Source organism: Canis lupus, chromosome 3, assembly GCF_048164855.1.
Source record: "Canis lupus baileyi chromosome 3, mCanLup2.hap1, whole genome shotgun sequence".
NCBI classification, from domain to species: domain Eukaryota; kingdom Metazoa; phylum Chordata; class Mammalia; order Carnivora; family Canidae; genus Canis; species Canis lupus.
In genome coordinates this window covers 34,036,528-34,060,307 of record NC_132840.1, presented here as the reverse complement: position 1 = coordinate 34,060,307, position 23,780 = coordinate 34,036,528, and the positions used below count along the sequence as shown (strand labels likewise).

At 41.4% G+C, this 23,780-nt stretch overlaps 1 protein-coding gene across 6 annotated transcripts in view; it reads right to left on the bottom strand.

Annotated features, from left to right (window-relative positions):
- Window positions 1-6,189: 6,189 nt before the first annotated feature.
- TCEANC2 (transcription elongation factor A N-terminal and central domain containing 2) overlaps window positions 6,190-23,780 on the bottom strand; it is a 36,398-nt gene continuing 18,807 nt past the window's right edge. For all 6 annotated transcript variants that reach the window (XM_072820327.1, XM_072820326.1, XM_072820322.1 and 3 more), the window contains exons 4-5: window positions 14,543-14,736; window positions 6,190-7,230 (exon numbers count right to left, since the gene is read on the bottom strand). In XM_072820327.1, the coding sequence (XP_072676428.1) occupies window positions 7,042-7,230; window positions 14,543-14,736 (383 nt within the window). In that variant the 3' untranslated portion in view covers window positions 6,190-7,041. The remainder of the gene's footprint in view (window positions 7,231-14,542; window positions 14,737-23,780) is intronic.

Sequence of the window (23,780 nt, the reverse complement as noted above, 5' to 3'; positions counted from 1 at the left end):
GGTGTTAGCATGGAATACATAGAACTTCACACTCGGTGTCCACTCTCATAGTCCATCCATGAGCCTGTACCCCAGATCTGTCCCCGATTTTCTAGTTTCATCCTTTCAGACTCCTAACCAGCCAAGCCATTCACCACTGCCCATCATATCCATGTATCATCTAACCATGGGTCCCCTTTCTTTCCAGAAAAGGTAGATGACAGCGTGTAGTATCCAGAGCTTGTCCACTGGAAGGATTTCTTCCTCTGCCATCTTTCAAGGACACTGCAGTGGGGCCTGCAGTGTAGCAACAGTCTATTTTTGGCTTGCTCACACAAACTGAGCTGACCCACCCATGAACAAAGCTTGGCTTTTTTTTTTCTCCTCCAGCTGGATCTAAGGAGCTCCTCAGGCAGCCATAGGTGATATGAGGGAGAGGCACTGGTGCAAAGATGGAGGAGGACATAAATGTCTGGGCCACCTGCTCCTGCAACTGTCTTTTGCCCTCTGGCCCTGCTGTGCCCAATCCCAGTTGTACCATGTCTATCATAATGAATTGCTGCTGACCTTGTGTGACCTTATGATTTGGTGGGTTTCACAGAATCCAGCTTATGAGGAGCAGCTTTAGCTGCATGGTCAACTCGATGATCTGCAGTCACATGATCTGTCTCTACCAGAACACTCAGCAAATCAGAAGTTATGTTTTGAAAACTGTATTATTCTTGGTTACAGAGACATGGCCCTGTTCCAAAACCCCAGGGGTCTACATTGTCTCCTACTAGGCCTCATCATAAACTCTGTGGGTATCTTTTTCCACTACAGATACCTCAAGTACCATGGGTTCTTTCAGGTGATAAGGCTACTTGTGCCATAGCCGGGATCTGCTGCTGAGCCCCTTCCCTCTCTGGGCCATCCAGAACTGGCAGCCTTCTGTGTCATCCAGAATATGGGATGGAGCAGTATTCCCAGGTGTGAAATATGCTGCCTCCAAAGCCCAAAGGGGCCCCCTCTCTGCCATTGTGGGTTTTTTTTTTTTTTTCTTAATGGGGGAGTGGGAGAAGCAGTCATTGTCTTTTCCTTTGGAGGACATGTCCCTGGCACATTCCAGACTACTGGTCCCTACAAATATCACTGAGATATCAGGCCTCTGAATCTTCTTAATGTTTTCTTCTGCTCTCTGCAATGTATGTGTCTCACTAAGGCTTCCAATATACATGTTGTTCATTGCTCATCTGGCCCAATGTGATGTTCTGCAAGGTTATCTAGGCAGGATAGTCTCTTCTCAGACTAGGTTGTGAGAGAGCAGGAAGGTTAACAGCCCTGGGGCAAGACTGTCCAAGTGAATGTGAAGTCTTTCTTTCTGATAGGGAAGGACATGAAAAACATTCACCAGGTCAGTCAGTAGCTACATAACCATGTACCTGAGGACAAGTTCAATGTGCTCTAGGAAAGATGCCATGTCTGGCACAGCAGCTGCCAAGTAGAACTACCACTTGGTTGATTTTGCTGTAGTCCACGGTCACCTTCCAGGATCCATTTGATTTGTGCAGGGGCCGGTGAATGGAACAGAGATAATGAGATCACTGTCCCCAAATCCTTTAGGTCTTCAAGGTTGGCATTAATCTTTCCCATTCCCTGTTTATTAGTAAGGTTGAGCATCTTCTAATATGTTTATTGGTTTATTTCTTTTTCTTTGAATTCCCATAATTCATAATCATTTGTCTGTTTCTTTCATTAGACTGTGAGCTTCTTGGGGCCAGAGACTATGTCTCATTTATCCCAGGGACCCCTGGACCTGGCTTGTAAGAGCTCAACAAATATGCAGTGAATAAATGATTTTAACAGGATGAACAAGCAGCATTTGATTGGACATCCTGGGCTTCCTGGATCTTGAAACTAAGCTCCTTAGCTTATGGGTAAGCCTATCCCAGACAGTAATCTTATCATTTTGGTTGATTTAAAAGAAAATACAATGTCATCCAATCAAACCATCTCTCTTTTGAAACCAAGGCAGTGTCACTGACCTAATCGAAGCTCCCAAAGCCTTGTTTTCTGGATGGACTCCGTTTGATAGCAATAATGGGCAGTAACAAGCTGAGCCCCCGCCCCATCTGGCTGTGATAAACGCATCCAAAACACATTACAAATCTCAGAGTGAGGCTCTGAGGCCTGAGGCTGCAGCAAAAGAAAACCAAGGTTGACAAGCACAAGTTTAAGAACCTGATATTCTATAAATGAAAAAAGGCCAGCTGCCTGTTCCTTTACCACTGAACAAAGTAAATGCATTATCTGAGCTTCCTGCCATTCTTCAAACCTGGGACTCTAATGATATCTGTTTGGTCAACTCGAAACTTCATTTGTCAAAAAAAAAAAAAAGAAAGATCTCGCATTTACTGAATCTCAAGTGTGTCTTTCCTTTAAGTTAAGTTTTTGGTTTAAAATTTTTAAAAAAATTTTCTTAAATATGCTTACATTGGAACATTTTCATCTTCATAAAACACATACCTTATATAGGTCCCTCACATCCTCAAAAACTTCTCATCCTCCCATTATCTGAAGGCCAACGTCCAACTCCTTCCTGCACAAGGCCTCCGAGGCCCTGGCTACTCCCCCCTCCATTTCTCTTCACCATTTCTAAGAACTTTATGCTTCCACTACACATATAATTTTGCCTCTACTGAAATAAGCCATGCACTTTACACGTGCTTTTGCACACACACACTGCTCCCTCTGCTAAGAACTACTACCTATCTTTTGAGATTTGGTTCAAATATTATCTCTCTAGAAACCTTTCCTTCCCCTAGAATGGTGCTGATCATCCCTTTTCACACTTTTTCAACATTTTAAATAAATATCTATAGTCAATACTTCATATCTTGTACTATAATTATTTACCTATGTGTCTGTCTCCCCACCAGACTAAGAGTTCCCCAAAGGTAGAAATTCTATCTCATATATTACAGTTTCCCCAGGGCCAGTGCAGTTCTGGGCAATATTTGCTCACTGAGTGAATGAATGAAAAGCTCTAGTCCCTACCCAAGGGCCCAGGACTTCCAATTTAACCACAAGAAAAGGACCAATAAGCTACTGGAGCAGACTCTAACAGTACTTAATTTCCCAATTTCCTCTAGCAACAGAATACACTTAGAAGACATATTCATGCCTAGACTCACAGGTAACTCAAGGTCCTAGGAACCTCTCTTAACCCATTTCGGGAGCTGACCCCTTTCATTGAGAACAGGTTGGAGCTCAGAGGTGCTTCCTAGTGGGTGGGCAAACTTATGTCGGTGTCTGCGAGCCTCCTTCCCTTTGGCAAGCACTCAGAATAGCTCCATTAACGTTCATGGAAATTCTGCACATGCATCAAGGAGAAAACAGCCACAAATAACACAGCCTGCTTTCCAAATCTCCAAAGCACATCTCTGCAATCATTTCACTTTCTAACCATCACCACTGAAGGCTTTCAGCCAGACAGCAATTTGTTTTCAACTTACTCTGGGTTCCTCAGTTAGCAGAACTCTTTGGATGTTTATAAATGAAGCTTCCTCCTTCCTGTCCCTCTCCCTGCTCCAGCTTCTCTTCCACACAGCCCAGTAATGAGAAACTAATCAGTTCCTGCAATCAGTCCAGACTCCTTCACTTTGTGCTCGAGACCCTTCACATTTGTCTTGGTCCTTGCCTTTCTCTCTGGCCTCATCTCCAGGTACTCTCCTGCATGTGTCTTCTACTCTAGCCATACCAATTACCTCCCAGGTATCACAGTTCTGGGGGCTTTCCCTAGACCTTTTTTTTTTTTTTTTCTTTTTTAAACCTTATTAAAAATGAGATTGGTCCTAAAAATATAGAAAGAAATAAATTTAAATTCACAAAAAACTGTACATTATCACATGGCAAAAACAGGAGTTTTTTTCTCTAGACCTTTTTTTTTTTCTTTTTTAAACCTTATTAAAAATGAGATTGGTCCTAAAAATCTGGGGGCTTTCCATACTCTGCTTTCGCTGCTGGGCATATACCTCAACCACCGAAGTACCTACTTCTGCCCTTTCAGACTGCACCCAGGTATCACCTCTTCCAGGAAGCATTCCCTGGTTGGATTAGATGACTTCTCTGTATGCCTACAGCTGGTCATTCAACTGTTCAATAAATAGTTATGAAGACCTAGCTTGTGACAGGCTGTTCTAGGTGCTGGAGGCACAGTAGGAATAAAGCAAAGGGTCTGCTATCAAGAAGCTGAAATTCTTAAAGGAGGTGGAAGTAATAGGCAATAAAGAAATAATAAACTGTGTCAAGTGGGGGATAAATACTCTGAAGAAAAATAAATTGGGGTAGCATATTAAAAAATGATTGAGAGAGAGGGCTATTTTATTTAGGGTAGTCAGTGAAGGCCTATCTGATAAGGCAAGCAGAGATCTGAATTGAGTGATGACAGGAACATGCAGATATTTATGGAAAGAGCATTGCGATCAGAGGAAGAGTTAAGTACAAAGGCCATGAGGCAAGAACACGTCTGGTGTGTGTGTTTGGAACAGTAAGGGAGTCAGTGGGACCATAAAGGTGTGAGAAAGGGAGACAATATTAGGAAATGAGGTCAAAGAGGCAGCCAGGAGCCAGATCACATTGGGCCTTGTAGGACATGGTAAGGGCTTAGGATTCTACTCTGAGGTGGAAGCCACTAGGTTTTGAGCAGAGAAAAGATAGAATTTGTTTTACATTTTAAAAGGTTCATTCCAGCTACCTGTGGATAACAGACTATAAGGGGAACAAGGGTGGAGGCAGGAGGGGCACAGATACCTGGACATCCATTAATTCCACTCATGTATTGGGTACTACTATGGGACAAGCACTAATCTAAGGACAGAAGATATCCAGATGAGTCAAACAGGATTTCTGAATTCTGGCAGGATTTCTGAAGGAGGTTACAATCGAGTGGGGATAGAATCAAAAGCATAGCCACCTGTGGGTATGTACAAAACAGTATACAAGGAATTATGGTAGGGGCAGCAGAGAGAATTAGATAGACAGTAGCATTCTAGAGAAAGGAAGCAACTCATGAAATTGCTCAGAGTGGGAAGGGGGAGATGACACCATGGGATTTCCAGTTTTGCTATGTCACTTTGTTTCTAGCATAGGGAAGTCAGTCTGAAGAGGCTGAGACTAGAGGCAGAGGAACCACTGAGGAGGCCATGTGGTCATCTGGATAAGAGAGGATAAAGTCCTGAAATGTACTAGAGATGGAGAAGAGACAAGAGATTCTAAATCTATGTGAGAAACGAACCATCAGGACTTCGTTGAGTTTGGGGGTGGGGGCGATGAGGAGCCTAGGCTGACCGCCAGGTTTCTAGCTCAAGTACTAGTATTGCCAAGTGAAAGAAAACGTGTCACATTTGAGATGTCCACGAGACATCTAGGAGATATTGCCTGAAATTCAGGGCACAGGTATGGGCTGAAGATGCCAACTGGAGTGTCATCCGTGTGTACACGATGCCTAAGAGCATGAACAGGATAAATCAACCAGGAAGACTGTACATCAAGCAGACCCCAGTTCTGAATTGTAAATCTGCCACTCACCATCTGTGTGACCCTGAGCAAGTTATTAAACCTTCTGAGCCTTACTTCCCTCATCTTTAATTAGGTATTACTATGATTAATTTTTTAAATGTCTCCCACAATGCTGAGCACGTGGTTAAGTGGTCAATTATTATTCTAGCTCCAATCATTATGAGCAGTGGGGAACTGAACAGAATACTTCTGCTTGGTAGCTTCTGCTAGATATCCACAGTGCCCTGAGAAATGGGTGCTCAGTAAGTAGGTACTAAATAAATGAAGACATCTAAAAAACTGAAATAACACTTACAAATACAACAGGTGAAAAGGTTAAGCAGGATTTTTAAAACACTACATAAAGATCAATGTAAACGCTAATAAATTATCTTCGGAAGGACGTCTGGCACTTAGAAAGCAGACGTTAGCTCCCTCTCTTTTGTCTGTGCTTTTAACTTAGCCCCTCTTTTTTTTTTTTTTTTTTTAATTTCAACTTCCTCCATTCTACGGACTTCTTTGCAGATTATAAACATGCTCTAGTCTCCTCTAGCCTAAAAAGCCTTTCTTGGGTCCTGCTATCACCCTCAAAGTCTTGTCCAATCATTCTTTATTTTCACCAACTGTCCCCTTTCTCAACTTCGAACACTTTTCAATGAATAGGCCACAGCCTTTGTTGTAGACAAAAAAACCCTCCCAGTTTATTACTTTAAAAGAGCAAATACATTTACATCATTGTTCAAGCAAGCTTATACAGAGGCATTACAGAGGCATTTCATTTTAGAATATAGGTGCATTTTTTTTTCTACTATGGTAACTCATTTCAAGAGAAATTTCATTATGTATCTTCTACAGAGCCCGAACCCAAGAGCTAGCATATTCAAATAAACCCCAAGGTGTGGGGAGGCTTCTGGCCAGCTCCTCATTAGAAGCCTCAGCATGGGGGCTCCAGAGACCAATGCAGAAGGTCTTCGAGGGAGAGCTGCAATGTTCAGATAAGTGAGTTCTGGAAAGAAGGGGTAGTTGGCTGGCTCCAGCAGGCTCACCCCTGGGGTAGAGCAAAGAGAACAGACAGGGGAGTTCTGAGAGGCACGGGAGCTGTCTAAACTCAGGGGGACGGGACTGAGCAAGCAGCCGTGGTAATTGAGTTTCAGTTACCTGCAGGGTGGCGAAATAAAGTAGTTACTTCATCTGCCTGACATGGGGGAGTTTAGAGGTGTCCTTGGCATACTCCCAGTGAAATCTGTCACCCTTTCCCTGGGCTAGGTGATGGCAACCGTACTGTGCTTCCTAGTGACAGCCAGCCATGTCCCGTTAGGCAGCACAAGCGCACTACAGCTAATGAAGCCTCTCCTGCAGGCCTGGCTCCCAGGGCTCTCTGCATCCTCTGTCTGAAGGAATGGCACCATGGGAAAATTTAGCACCACCAGCAGCAGCCATCACCCAAACTCAAAAGAGTCTTTGAATGGCAGAGAGAGGCCCATTTTGCTTTCTGCCCAGCCCAGCTTTGGAACCATCCTCAGGTCATTTTTTGTGGTTCTGTACAAACGTGCCGACTGGCAGTGAGCCGTTCTTCACCTGAGCCCGGATTTCAGCTTGGTGCTTTAATGTGAAGACCAGGGCTCTCACCGTCCGCCGGTACGGCCCATTAATGAGGCGGGAGCAGAGATGAAACGTTTCCCGCTCAATATTTTCAACCAGTAGGTGATCCATCTAAAAAACAGCAAAATTATCAAATTAGGGCCTTGCATTGCATAAGGATTAAAAGCAAGAGAGGCTGGAGCACTCTGCTCAGAGGCCTCCATTAATCAACTGAAATTCAAGGACATCTACTTCCTGTCACAAGAGAAACAGGAAGAGCAAATTAATTCCACCCTAGCAATTAAGGAACAAGGCCATGTGCTTTGTGACAGGGACCTCATTCACAACCCCTGCCGGGTGGTAATATTTGCCATTATAACAGGAAACGGGCCTGAACTAAGCAACGGGTACTGGGCCCTGTACTTTACCAACCAGGAAACCAAGACCAAGGATAATAAATCAGTGTAACAGTTTATACTTTTTTGGGTTTGTTTTAAAAGTGCCTTTTAACCCCTTACAGCATTTCAGCAACACTGGGTCTGAGTCTTGATATGTGTGTAGAGCAGTTGATAAATCACTTTTCACATTTAATGCTTACAACTGTTACTACTTCATGTTCTAGATGAGGAAATAGGTTCAAAGGTAAAGAAAGGTTCAAGGTCTTACAACTAAGAGGCACAGCCGGGACTCTGACCTGATGCCCCTGACCCCCAAGTTCATGTTCCTCTCCTTTCAGCATACTAACTGGTCACCCTGACATTCGGGGTGACCAATTGAGTCTGAAGAGACCTCTGCAGGGCCAGCTGAGCAGAGCAGGCCTAGGGGATGGGACCTGCAACAGTTCCGGGGTTGTCCAGCTTGGGCCCAAGCCCTCCTCTAGTCACTGACCTTGTCAAAGCAGCACAGGTCTGGATCTTTGTCCATAGTCTGGATCCAGGCTAGACTGGGATGCTGGTCAGGCACCCCCTCACTACTCTCCTTTCCAGGCCATCTCACACTACTTGCCTTGCCAGTTCTGACCACAGCCCAGCCTGAGCAAGCTAAGGTGCTTTCACACGTGGCCGTGCTGCTGCCTAGGTACATGCTCTCTCAGCAAGGTCCACTTATCCCAGCAAACATATTCCCATTTGCATGGCAAACAGGCACCAAGGAGGGCACGTGACGTGATGAACACTGGGTGTTACGTGCAACCGATGAATTACTGAACTCTACCTCTGAAAATTAATGATGTGTTGTATGTTGGCTAAATGAATTTAAATTTTAAAAAATTCTCAAAAAAAAAAAAAAGGTTAGATAAAAACCAAAAAGCAAAAAAAGCAAATTCTAGTGCAAAGGACTAAAAATTCTTCCTTAGGTGGCCACAATGTCCTAAGCTTCCCTTAGACAGTTTTAAAATATATAATAATGACCCATTTTCTGGGTTTGTCTTCCCTAATGGTGAGTTCCTTGAAAACTGTAAACAAAATTTTCTTTCTCACTTCCTTTTTCCCCCTCCCCTCCTTACCTTGCCACTCATTCAAATACTTATTCAGCACTTACTACATGCCAGGTTCTGCGCATGGGCTGAGGAAAACGCAGTGAACAAGGCCGACAGTCCTCGACTCCAGGGAGAGCACAGCCCAGTCGGAGAAGGAAGAGGACGGGACTCTAAGTGTACTGAGTACTAGGAAAGGGGACCAGAAGAAGTGCTGGGGTGCAGAGCTAGCACACAGGGCCCCACCCTGGGATGGTAGCACCTGGCTCTGGGAGCCAAGACCCATCTGGTCAGGGGAAGGGCATTTGCTTTGTGAGAAATTCACTGAGCCACACATCTATCTCCCACGCAATTTCCTATATATGCACTTTACTTTTATTTAAAAGAAAAGCCTAGGAAAAAATGTACCAAAAATTAAAAGGAACACCTGGTGTTTGATAAAATGTCCTCACTTAAGAGAGAGACCAACAGACCAAAACAAATGGAAAAAAAGAAACTTGAAAGAAATCAGGACCAGGTAGAATGTAGAAGAGGACTGAAAGAAAGAGAGAAACAGGGAGAGTGACTACCTGGGCCTAGACATCTGCCTACGTGTAGCAGACAAGATGTTGAGAGGAGTCTGTGATCCTGAGGACTATCTCCAAGGCTTGTGCTGGAGTGAGTGGATTTGGCACCATGGTTCTTCAGAATCCAGATTCCTCGAGCTTTTCTTGGCCTTCTGGCTGGGCACTGAAGTACGGCCCCACCCCACCCCCAAGGCAGCCCTGGTATCAGACCACTCTAGGAGGCGGAAGGGTGGTAGGCTATTGGCCCCCCGCCCAGCCATGCTGCCAGAGAGGCCCCTCGTCCCAGGATGAGGATGACCAGTCACTGTTCAGATTTACTTAATTTAACAGACAAGAGAAAGTCTTAACTTTTCTTTTTTTGAGGGCAGTGGTTGTCGGGAGAGAAGAGTATTGTGCATCTGTAAAAATACGTCATGGCCATTCCATCAATAAATTGCAGTCTATATTAAAAAAGAACCAAAGTTCCCTGTACCCTGGAGTTCACAAAACTGGGTATCAAGCATACTTCGTTCAGCAGTTACTGAGTTGCTACTCCTGAGTCTGGCCTGACCTGGGTATTGGAGACCCTGAGCAGAAAAGACTGATCCCTGCCCTCCAGGAACTCACAGTAGATAAAGGAGACAGCACATATACAGATACCTGTGGGGCAGGGGGGAGGCTGCTGTACCAGCGATGTGATGGCAAAAGGAAGCAAGTATCTAATAATTCTCAGGCATGCCTCTTATAAAATGAAGGCCAATCACGATAAGGAAAAACACTGGTGGTATTAAAATGTAAATCGTAAGGGCAAATAATTCATCACAGAGCCAAGAGTGCAAGTTCACTGCACAAAGTGAAGAGGTCTATCTTCTAACTGCCTTTGGCTATTTCAAACCCACCCAAGTTGTTGAGCCCTTTCCAGTGGGTCCTAACCTTGTGATTCGGGTAGGTCCCTTTTGGGTGAAAGGACCAGAGTTTCACTAAGACCTTGAGAAAAAGAGGTTTTGCTGTGAGACACATCTACATGAGTGGGAATGGGAACAGGAAGGAGGTACAGCTGTATGAATGGGAATGGGGACAAGAAACCTAGGAATTTATTTAGGGACCATATCCTTTTCCTCGTGTGTTTCAAGATCTGCCTGGTCTCTTTCTCACATGTTTTTGCTCCTCTCTATTTGCCTTACTACCAGTTCTAACTACCTTATTCTCTCCCCCTGTGCCACATCTCTAGCCAGCTTCTGCTCCCTCACAACTCCTCCAACACCCCTTCTGCTTCAACACTCCCACTGTTGTTTCCTTGCTATTTCCTAGTTCACACTTCACCGAGACAGAGAATCTATCTGCTTTCCTTCGTACCTGTAAGTTAACTGTGTGGTATTCAGTTGCCCAATCATGGAGGAACTGGCTACAGCTGGGGAAGATATAAAATATGACCACCCAGAGCTGTCTTTCACCAAGGATTCCGGACCCAGTGGGAAATGGTGCCACAATCAATTAGTGATGTCTGTGCCATGTTTGTAAGCTCTGTAACAGCAAGATAAGGTCTTCTTCATATGTTTAGCTCAAGTGCAGAGCTTCCCACATTGGGCTGTGACTATTTATTCGCCTATCTCCCTCGGAACACTGTGAACCCCTCTAGGGCTGTTACCATCTTGGATTCATTTCTGAATTTTGGATGCCTAGTGTAGGTATGGGCACATAGCAAGTGCTCAGTAAGTTATTTGTTAAGCGAGTATCCTTCTTCCCTATATATACCTCCCTCCTTTCCTGCTCTTTGATAACATCATATACATAAGATATGAAATATAATGTTTCTGTTTTAATACATTTCTTCTGGCTTGGAAAACCCTACCTGTTACAAAGGCCAATTCAATTGTCATCTCTTCTGTGAAACCTTCCCAGATGCCCTCATGGATTTCCCTGTTCTGTCCTTTGTGCGTCTAAACCACTTGCTAGTACCACGATTTCAGACATATTTTCATCCTGCCTTATATTTAGTCAGTCATTCACAGGCTCTCAGCCAGGAGACAGTAAGCTTTCTTAAGCACAGGGAATGCGACTCATTTATGTTTATATTCTCCCTGGCACCAGTAGTAGTAGTACTAAACATTTGTTGAATTGAATATCCACTGGAAGCAAACTTTGTATGAGTTTTCCAATAGCATGATTGGATTTGTACACATCTGCCCACATTCCTTTTTGACCACTTGAATACATTTATGAGAGAGCTGGTCAAAGCCAGAGGTGCAGTCTGAGGCCATTAACCAAAGAGAAAACTAACAGTCCCATATGGGGACGGACCCCTGACCTGGATCTCATTAGCACCATCTGACAACCAACTGGGCCAACCAGCCAGTGTTTCATAAACTCTTAATGATACAGGCTCGCTTTGAGAATCAGGTTCATTTTTTTTTAATGACATAATAGGAAACTGATCACAGGCCGTGAGGTAGGAAGGAGAGTGGATAATGAGGAAGGGGAAGTAAGAGAATGACACCACAGGGGACGTTCATATGAGGGAAGATCTAAAAGACAGGGAAGAACAAAGAAGACCCGGAAGGGAGAGAAAGTAAAGGGGAATATGGAGCATAGGTCTCGAAAGTGGAGTTTTTATTCATCTATCCCATTATTCCAAGAACAAGGAAACAATCCATACATCTGGAAAGCAAGACCTGTATAGAGTAATAAAGAGACGCACCTTTTGGCTGTGTGTGTAGATTCTTCATCTGTGGCTTTCACTACTAAAGGATATGACCAAAACAAATAGCATGGAAATATTTTTCCCACACAAATATAATGCGTGAATTTGCAAAAACACACACTAGAATTAAATTGTAAAGGCTTTTTAGTCATTGGGCTGGTAACTTACCCAATGGTTTACTACTGCCTGATAAAGTACATTTCTGGAGATCTGATGTCTGATTTGAATGCACTCAATATTGGTTACTGTCACATCCAGATACTGGATGAGGTGGTTCGTTGATTTACCCTAACATGGCAATGTTTCAGATGATGATGGGTGCTAGGAGTTAACCTTATATAACAGTGTTTATATTTATATTCTCTGACATACCAAACTGATAAAAGAACTATCAAATGCTGTTTATGCAAGGAAAACAGATTGATTTCTTTTTTTGGTGAAGGAAGATGGTTAGATGCACATTTTTAATTTTAAAAATTTATTCTTTGGGAGCAAAACCATTCAACTATGCTTAATCTGATATTTTTTCCAATTACATTGGAAAGCACTAACGAATGTATCACTTTTTTAACTTTGCTTTGTAACACTTGAGTGCTTACCACTTGATGTGCCATTTAAAGGATAATTAATGGATAAACTAAAAGGATAATTATTATGGAGTTTAATATAGCAGGCAAACTGCTCATTAATCCTTACAAGCATAGCTTCGTTATTATCATTTACTTAAAAAGATACCACAGGGAACTGGTATTTACCACCACATTAACTACGTATTATATACCCACACTCTATGCTTCTGCAATAATTTTGGCTTATTTTAAAAATAAACTTTATGTAAAATATTAAATAGCAAATCTTGTTGGCTAATCGATACTCTGGAAAATTAGACTTAAAATCTTCATGTTTTTTTTCTTTCTTCCAAGGGTTTAGTGGTCATATTAAAGCCTCCTTTAGGAAAAGATAAGCAAACTTATAGCATATTAATTCACAGAACTATCAAGTAGACATAAAAATTATAAATATGAAAAATAAATATATATAGAAAAGGATATACAATATGACCCTGATATTGATCAAGATTAAAAATAGAACACAAATAAATAATAAATAAATAAATAAAATAAAAATAGAACACAGATGTAAATAATTGTCAGTTTTCTGTAGTTTTCTAAATAATCAATAAAAGCATTTTATGGAACATTTGGCATGTGGTTGGCTCTTAATAAATATGGTATAATCATTAACTTGCCCAATATTCATTTAAAGAGCTATAATAATTTAACAAACAGGAAATGCACCAAAATGTTAACAAGATTATATCTGGTGGTAGATTCAATGGTGATTTTACTTTTCCTTTCTATATTTTCTCATTTTGTATCATAAATTTGTACTAAAAAACCCAAAACTCCATTTTTAAAAAGTAAATAACATCCTACAAGTCCATATACCTTTCTTTTGTAGATGCCTAATTGAGAGAGAACAGTTAAAATATTTTTTCAGAGAATGCAGTGACAGATCTAGCATTTAAACCTAGACTTTTGGGCAGCCCGGGTGGCTCAGCAGTTTAGCACTGCCTTCAGTCCAGGGCCTGGTCCTGGAGACCAGGGGTAGAGTCCCACATCAGGCTCCTTGCATGGAGCCTGCTTCTCCCTCTGCCTGTGTCTCTGCCTCTCTCTCTCTGTGTCTCTCATGAATAAATAAATAAAATCTTAAAAAAAAAAACCAACCTAGACTTTTGAAATCGTTTCTTTTGTTAATAATATTAAATTATTCTTTAAGGATACTTTAATAGGGATACCTGAAAAAAGAGGAAAAATATGGATGTTATATCTGATTTTTCTAGAATATTAACTGATCTATAAGACTTGTTTATGATAATTGATATCATTGTTAATGAGCAAACCTTCTTCTAGCATGTGTACCTCACACCACTAACATCTGAACTGTTAGCTATGAAGAGGATAGAGATTATCTAGCCAGTTGATTGTATATGCCTTGGAACTAAAGGTATGAGTATTGACAAAAAATGAGTAGAGTCTTTTCAATAGACACCTATTTATTTTGCCACTGATATTCCATAGCATAGTCCATGCCAGAATTTTTGTTTTGGTGGAAGGGGAAGAAGCAGGAAGGAACCAACTCTCATTAAGTGACTTCTAATCACCACATACTATACTATTTCTTTGTATAAATGCTTCATTTAATCTTTCCAATAATTATAGGTGATAAGAATTATAATACTCATTTTACAGATTTAAAAAAAGGTCAAATCTCAGAAATGTTAAGGGATTTGACTAAAATGACACATCCAATACATACTAGAGCCAGGGTTTTATTTATTTATTTATTTAAAGATTTTATTTATTCATTCATGAGAGACACAGAGGGAGAGAGAGGCAGAGACACAGGCAGAGGGACAAGCAGGCTCCATGCAGGGAGTCCGCGGCGGGACTCGATTCCGGGACTCCAGGATCACACCCTGGGCTGAAGGCAGGCGCTAAACCGCTGAGCCACCCAGGGATCCCCTAGAGCCAGAGTTTTAATCAAGGTCTTGCTCCAAAGCCTGCAATCTCTCAACACTACTATCTCCCAGAATGCTTACAAATCCAGAAACCTTCAAGAAAACCCTGTTAGAATAAAGCTATAGTACCAAGACTAGGAAAGATTTATGAAAAATGTGAGGCTCATTTAACTAAGAGAATGACATTCCAACCAAGACATTACCTCTAACTCCAAGGCCTCTGAGAGTAACTTCTGGGCATTTTTCCTGAACGTCTCAGTTTTGGGGTCACTTCGCACTTCAATAGAAGGTCTATCTAAATGTTTTTCAATGAAAGTTCTCCACTCAGTGTATACTTCCCTGGCAAGACAAGCCACTTCTGGATCTGAGTGCTGACGCATCTTGTTCACAGTGTGACCTGGAAAAAGAAAGGAGAAACCAAAGGAAAGGTGGTTCTGTTTTCTTCTGAAAAGCACAGGACCATATGGACTGATGTGTGGCATGGAGAAAGTCATTCACACACCTACAGATATAAAGGCTCTTGTGCAAATGAAGACCCATTTCTCAAAGGCTGAGATAACCAGATAATCATGGCAGAAGAATCACTGGACTAGCCAATGCAATAAGTCATAAAATAGAAGCAAGATCAATAGATACTTAAAATGGAACAATTAAAGTACCAACTTCTTAATTCAAAAATTGCACTAAAAGAAAATGAATTAAGCATTTATCTTGTCTTTTCAGTACATATTATATTTCAGAACAACCAAATAGCCCTAGTTATGGAGAGAATGTTCTTTATTCAGCTAATAAGTGTGAAAAGATTGACAGAATTTTTAAACATTTTGTAGCCCATGATGAAATAGTTCATTCAGGTGACAAGTATCAGTGGATGAACTCATTCAATGAAAGGTTGATTGGGAAATTTATAATGGAGAGATGAGCTGTCCACCTGAACCACTACTCAATCTTGGCACCCCTAAGAATGGGACTGTCAGAGAGAGGTAGCACTTCACAGCCCTACCTATGAATAGTCTTGTACCCTCCTCCCAAAGAAAAGAGGAACCAGAATCCAACTGGTCATTCCAGCTTATAGAAAATATGAGACAGAGGAATGAGTTAAATAATAGTATGAGGAAAAAGACATATCCAGAATGTGGTCATTCTATAGAACCACTGATCTGATTTCTTCTATAGTCAATGGCATTTTAAAAAAATTTTATTTTATAATTAAGTTTTTTATTTGAGTGTAGTTGACACACAATGTTACATCAATTTCAGGTGCATAACATAGTGATTTGACAAGTTTTTACATTATGCTATGCTCACAAATGTGGCTGCCATCTGTCACCATACAACACTATGACAATCCCATTGACTATATTCCTTCTACTGTGTCTTTTATTTCTGTGACTTATTCCTTCAATATCAGAAGCCTGTATCTCACTCTTCCCTTGGCCCATTTGCCCATCCCCCACTCCCTTCCCCTTTGGCAGCCAGCAGTTTATACTCGTGTGTTTACAGGTCTGATTCTATTTTTTGTTTGTTTATTCATTGGTAGATGGCTTTTTCTTGCTTTTTTTTTTCTTTTTTTTTTTTTTAAGGGAGTAAGGTTATGGACTGCTATAGATGAATTCTTTTGAGTTCAAAGTACCAAATGCAATGTATGATGCCAATGCTGACTTCAACAAATCAACCATCAAGAGATTTTGAGATGCACAAGGAATATGGATATACACTAGATATTAAATTATACCAAGAAATTACTGTTTAAGAATGATAATGGCATTGTTGTTATTTAAGAAAATATCTGCATTTTTAGACATGCATACTGAAGAGGTAGAGCTGAAATAAGATGTCTGGGACTCTGCTTTAAAATATTTAAGAAACAGCAGAAAAACACAAAAAAGGAAAAGGTGAAATAAGTGGGATCAAATCTTAATAGTTACTGAATCTGGCTGAAGGGCATATGGGAGTGTGTTCTATTATTTTCTTTATTTTTATGTGTCTGAAATTTGCATAATAAAAATGAAAGAGGAAAAGGATAAAAATATCAATATGCAAAAGTACTTTGACAAAAATAATTACATAGAAAAGCCAAGGAAATCAACTAAACAGAATTAAAAAATAAGTAGAGAAATATTAGATATATTTTTTAAAAACTCAATAGCATTCTTATGCCTGCAATAACCAGTCTGCATACAACTGGGGAAAATCCTGCTTACATGAGTAAAACCATAAACCACGTAACAATACATTCACGTGTATGTTAATGTTAATTAACATCCAGGTGTGTTGCCTCCAGTTGACTCCCATAGCCCTGACTGGCCTCTCTGGCTAAGTTTGGGACCCCTTAATGGCATCTCCCACACTGCAGCCACAGTGGCCTTTTTAAAACTTAATTATTTCCTGTTTTAGGGCTATTTTTTCTAGAACATAAATCTGACCATTTCACTCATCCACGTAAATCTTTCAGTGCTGCATCCAAATTCATATCTTGTCACACAAGTCCCTTCACAATCTGTCCCCTCCTCCTACCCATCTTGCAATGAACATTCTGTCTGCCTAGAATACCCTTGCTTTCCTCTTTATCTGGCTAGTTTCCATGCTGCCTTTCAGACTCCGTTTAGGAGTCCCTTACTCCAGCAAGTCATCCTTAATACCCCCGTCTTGGTCAGTGCCTCTCCTCTGTGCTTTCTCAGCACCTTGTGCTTCTGTTCCTCACAATAATTGTAATAATTAGTTGTAATTATCCGATCAGCTACTTCTCTTGCCCACCAAAGAGAGCTTGAGGGCAAGAGCTACAACATGTTCATCTTTGTCCAGCAGAGAACACAGTGGCAGGAGGTAGAGGTTGGGAGTGGGTGTGCAGTAAATGTTGGTGGAATGAATGAGAGACTCATGTGAAGAATAACGTCTTTTTACTAAAATATATGAGGAAATGTGAATGAAAGGGGAAATTGTGCCATATTATAAGATAGAAAAATTAGTACAAAGAGACATAAGTAAGACACAGTCCCTCGAAGTTAACCTATATTCACCCTGTGCACCTTTTGTGCACAGAAATGTGTACAAAAACACCCTTACATTACTGTTTGTGATAGTGAAAAGCGAGAAACAATTGGAAGTTCATCATTAAGAGTCAAATTTGTTAAATAAATTATAATCCACTCAAACAACGAATACTTTGCAACCATAAAAGTCTGAAATCACTCTACATGTAGTAACATGGAAAGATGATTACTTTTTTCAGGTTCTCAGGAGAGCACACACAGTATGAGCCAATATTTACTTTTAAAATTATATTTGTGTATACATATAAGCACATATACTTGTTTATACGCAGAGAAAAGTCTAAAGAATTTCTAATGAAATTATTAATGGAGGTCTCCTCCAAGTAGTAGGACTGCATGCATCTGTGCCATTTAGCTCACAGTCTCCCGGACTGGCTCAACCTGTAAGCAATCCTAACAGCACAGGTGGTGCTGTAACGGAGGTACATTCAAAGTTCTTGGGAATACAGATCCTTCTCTTCATGTGTTCCCCTTCTTCTCTTCTCTCTCCAAGAAAGGCACTGTTGATCTAGCTCTATCTGTGAGAAACGAAGATGCAGAGGCCTCTCAGAGTCCTTCTGCTTGTCAAATTCAATGGATCTTCTCCATCCTGACATTAACTTGTTCCTTCTGGGCCTTTGAAGCTGCTTTCTGTCTTCTAAAATACTCTTTTCCACCACTTTTTGAGACCCCACCTGTGACTGTTCCTTCTCTTTCTTCTGCTGACTACATACATCTTCCCTAACCTTTAATTACCTGTGAACCTGAGCTGGGGCATTGTCCTTGGCCTCCTCTCTTCTTTCTCCACCTGCCCTCCCTGAGTAATCTTACCCACTTCTGTAGTCCAACTACCATCTGTAGTACCACATATGTAGCTCTAGCCCAAAGGCTCTCACTGAGCACAAGAGCCAAACGTCCAGTCCCCTACCAGACAGCTCAACCTGCTTCTTTTGTAAGTAACTCTAACTCAACACTTTTTTTTTAATTCAATTAATTAACATATAGTGGATTATTAGTTTTAGAAGTAGAGTTCAGTGATTCCTCAGTTGTATATAACACACAGTGCTCATTATATCCCACGCCTTCCTTAATGCCCATCACCCAGTGGCTCCATCTCCCACCTGAAGCAACCCTCAGTTTGTTTCCTATGATTAAGGAACTCAACACTTCTAAGATAGAGGATGGAACTCATTATTACCCTCATCAGTCCCTCCTTCTGTACTTCCTATCACACAATGGCACCGCCATTCACTCATCATATCAGGCTCCTTAACATTTTTTCTATCTTTTCCTTCTTACCTCCTCTTCCTCTTCACGGCTACCCTAATTCAGGTCCTTACCATCTCTCTGCAGGTCTACTGCAGAGACATACTAACCAGTCTTTGTCACCAGTCTGGCCTTCTCCACCTCATCCTCATTACAGAAGTCAAAACAACCTTTTAAAAACACGATCTGGGGGATCCCTGGGTGGCTCAGTGGTTTAGCACCTGCCTTTGGCCCAGAGCGTAATCCTGGAGTCCCGGGATCAAGTCCCACATCAGGCTCCCTGCATGGAGCCTGCTTCTCCCTCTGCCTATGTCTCTGCTTCTCTCTCTCTGTATCTCTCATGAATAAATAAATAAAATATTTTAAAAATAAATAAATAAATAAAAATAAAAACACGATCTGAGGGGTGCCTGGGTGGCTTAGTCGGTTAAGCATCTGACTCTTGGTTTGGGCACAGGTCATGATCCCAGCTTCCTGAAATCCAGCTGGCATGAGGCTCCACATTCATTAGGGAGTCTGCCTGAAGATTCTCTCTCTCTCTCTCCCTCTCCCCCAACTCTCTCTCTAATATAAATAAATAAATCTCTAAAAACACAGCTTGATCTCATTACCCCCTTACCAAAAGCCCTTGGATGGCTCTTTCCACCGCCCTCGAATTAATTCCTAAGTATCACATTCAAGCTTTCAATGACCTGGAAGCTCTTTGGCCTCACCTCTTACCTTGCCATCCTTTCTCCTCCCTCCAGTCACCCCCAGCTCTTCTACCCCTTTGCCTTCATGTACTAAGTTCTAGTCTTGGAAAGCAACTTGCAGGTCATTGTTTCAAGCCAGGCTGTCTGGCCACCTTACATTTCTGAGCCTTAGCTCACACTGTTCCCTCTGTCTAGAATGTTTAATACTCACCTTCCCTTCTAAACTGTAAACATCTTGAGGGCAGAGCCCCCCATCATACTCCAAGTTATAGTCTCAGCTCCTGGCATATAGTGCCTGGCACAGAACAATCAATAAATGTTTGCTGAATGGGATCAAACAGTTAAATAAAAGCCATTTAAACATTTGGTTTTCTTTTTTTTTTTTTTCATTTGGTTTTCAAATTGCTTTTGTACTAACATTTAAATATGGATGCAGTTGATTGGGAAAATCACACAACTGCAAACAAAATAATGGAACCATAGTATAAAGAAGTGAATCCGAAAGTGCTGGGGAAATAAAAAGTTTCTAATTCTCTCCCATTATTAAGAATTCTTGCTTTCTACTCCAGATTGTATATGAATTATCCCATTTAATTTTTATAACTAAACAATGAATTAAATACTACTGTTATAACTCCCTTTACAAATGAGAAAATGAAGCTAGGCAAAGTAACCAAGGATTCACAGCTACTAAGTGTACAGGCCAGGATCTGAACACATACAGTCTGGCTCCAGAGCCTGCACACTTAACCCCTAATGCCCTGTACCTCTCTGTTATTAGAGACTGGCATGCGGGGCGTGTTCAATAAAGCTCTGTGGGGTAATGCTGTTAAACTTCTTGATATTCCCAAATCAGAAGAGCATAGGTCTTGAGAGGTGGCCAAAGAGCAGAAGGCTTCAACTCTCAGGCCAGGGCAATGGGGTCACTGCTTCTGGCCTATAGGAGGCAGTACACCTCACAGATGCCCCACAGGACCCCTACCCAGACTGGTCAGGAGGTGCTGCCAACACCAGCAAATCCCTCCAGAAAGGGCAGTACTGTAACAGAGCCCATGATGATGCAAGATTTGTCAGCAAGAGGGTGACAGTCTGGAGCAGGAAAAGAGAAGAGAAAAGGTCTAGGAAATCCTCTTCTAGAGAAAAAACAAAACAAGATGAAATAATAAATTTGAGATCATAGAGGGAATTTCATGGTAAAATAATGACAGCTACCATGCTAAAATGCTTTACTTAACTTTAACTTGTTTAAGCCTCAAAACAGGCAGGTGCTGTTATGATTCCCCATTTTATAGGTAAAGAACCCAAGGAATTAGAAATAAAATGACTTGCAGGACACTGCAAGTAAGAAGTAGGACCAGGTTTCAAACATAGGCAGTGTGGCTCCAGAGCTCATGCTTTAACCCTATGCTCATACCTCTGGTTGATCATATGGTCGGTCCTATCTCTTCTTGATTGAGATGAAAAAAATATGAGGCTCTGTGACCCTTCCCCAAGGTCATAAGTTGGTCAGTAGCTACATCAAGGGAGTTAATCATCTGCAAAATCATTATTTGGTCCATGAAGTTTTTATGTTTTAAAGCAAGCAGTGCCACTGGCTGGTCTTATGATCTAAGTCAAGTCCCTTAGGTTTAAGGGTAGGGGGTTTCTGCATCCTGGCACACTGTTAAGACAATTTCCCTGCAGGAAGCAGTCTTTCACTCATTTGACAAACATTATGAAATACAAAGTATGTACCAGGCCTTGTGCTAGACACTGGGATGGAATATTGAGCAAGATAATCCTGTACTCAGGAGCTCCAATAGGTCTAAGCATAGGAGAAGACACCTAAACAAAACAAAATACACAGAAGTGTTACAGGTAGGTTCAGGATCCTAAGACAGTATTGAAGGGGAACATCAGGGAGGGTCAAAAGGACAGAGGAGTCAATTCAGCTGGCAAAAGGGCTAGGGAACACCATGAAAAGAGGAAATGCCTGTCCTGAGTCTTGACAACGATCCAAGAAGACAGGACTCACACAAGAAGCACAGTGAAGGAGAAGACGGAACCTGAACTAGCAGGACGTAATTTAAGGGCTATGGTAAGCAAAAACTGATCCCCAGGGATATCCATGTCCCAATCCTCAGAACCTGTCAATACACTACCTTACATGGAAAATGGGACTTGGACAAGATTAAGGTTAAGGACCCTGAGATGGGAAGATTAGCCTGAATTATCTAAGTGGGCCCAATCTAATCACACAAGTCTTTAAAAGTAGAAGAGACAGAAGGCGTGTGTCGGAGAGATAAGATGTAAGAATTCAACCCACCATTGCCAGCTCTGCAAATGAAGCAAGGGAGCCATAAGCCACAGGATTCAGGTGCTTCTAGAAACTGGAAAAGGCAAGGAAACAGATTCTTCCCTACAGTATCCAGGAAGGGATGCAGCCTTACCAACACCTTGATTTTAGCCCAATGGACCTGTCTTCTGACCTATGAAACTGTAAGATAATAAATTTGTGTTTCAAGGTTTTAAAAACCACTAATTTAGTGGCAATTTGTCAGTACATTATTCAACATAAAATGAACACAGGAATCTAAAAGTAGTTCAAGATTGCTGAAGCAATGACAATGTATGGGACAACTTGAAAAGAAAAGGCCATTTGAAAGGTCCTTGCCACTCACTAACTTTTACCACAACCTTGAGCAAGTTAAATCACAAACCTATTTCATTCACCCACTCACTAACTCATTTATTCATCCACCAAACATTTTCAGCTTCACATAGAAGACCAGGTTTCATCCAGGTCTTGAAGAGCAAGCAAGAGTTTACCATGGACAAAGGCACGTTAGGTTTCAAGAGGTGACATGACATGGTGCAAGTATATTATAGCTTTTTCACTTACTTGGTTTTCTGACGGACGGCAAATTACTTCAAACTCACTAAGCCTCAGTTTCTCCTTGTAAAATGGAGACAATCATAACATTTCCCTCACACAACTGTTGTCTAATCAAATGAAATCATAGATGGGAAAGTATTTTGTGAGTACAGGGGTTTTTGCTGTTGTTAACCAACCATAAATGAAACCAAGACATCTCTGAAATCAGATCAACAGGACGGATATAACACTTCCCCCAGAATATTCATATGCACGGCACTGCAAACGGAGAGCATGCTCACTAGGTTAAGAGGGCAAGGCCTGACTCCACCGCCTTACCAGACACTTACCTATACCCCTTGCCCACTTATTTCCTCTATAATAAAGATATCCAGTCACAGAGCCCCTTTATTCAGTACCAGGTCTGAAGGCTTTGGCCTAGCTAGCCCTTGACTTCCCAGACCATGTGAGAACAGTGAGGCCACGCATTTCTCTTGCCTCTTAAAACACTCTTCTCCTGGGCCTGCATGTCTTTGTACTGCCCTGACCCTCTCCCTCTTTAATTACACTTATCTCTTCACCGGCTCCTCTTCTTCCTCCCACTTCCCTACCACAGACATCCTCTCAGGTTCAATTCTCCAGCCTTTTGTTTTCCTTTTACTCAGAGAATTCATCCACTTAGGTGATTGTAAGCATATGCCTCTGGGCTGATGACTTCCAAATATATACTGTTAGTCTTAAATCTCTCATCTGCACTTCTGTCCCTTAGCGCCTACTGCCTGCTGGATATTTCCACCTAAAGAGTTTATGTCAGACCAAAATCCTAGGGATATTGACTAAAATGCGAATACCAGGAGAAAACTCCCATCTGGGGTACATAAGAAAAGGCACTAAATTCTGACTTAAAAAGGTGAGTTTGCGCAGATGGCAGAACCCAGAGAAATGCTCTGATAAAATAAAGGGACATATGGCTGGGGTCCAGGGCACAATGGCAGTCTGTCTGCTAACCAGGAAACAGCTCTGTCTCAAGAGACCTGGGCTCTCATTACTTTTCTGGTGCTAACCTCACTAAGTGGCCCTAGATAAGTCACTTCATCTCTCTGAACCTGAGTTTCCTTGTTTATAAACTGAAGTAGCTAAACGGATTTAAAAGTGTTATGACACTGACTTTACAGAATTCAGAAAGAGATAACAAAAATGATAAGCTCTCAAGTGTAACTGGACAAATGATACAAACAATTCACACAAAAAAGACAAAGTACCGATAAACACAAAAACCAATTCATTTTATGCAACAAATGAAAATGAGATGCTATTTTTACCTAATAAATTAGTAAGATTTTAGGAAAGTTGCAGGACTACAAGTCAGAACATTTCTAAAAGTCTAAGTTCCAAAAATTAATGAGAACAGGAGATGCATATCCAAGAGTCACCTGAATTAAGTCACCTCAGTTAAACTGGACAACTCTCTGGTTAAAAACTCTAAAGCAGCTGATTTATGGAACAGTAGGGGAAGGGGACAAGGATGAAGAAACAGAGAAAGGCAAGAAACAGGATATATAAAACTAGAAAGAACCATGGAGAAAATCTTTGTCCT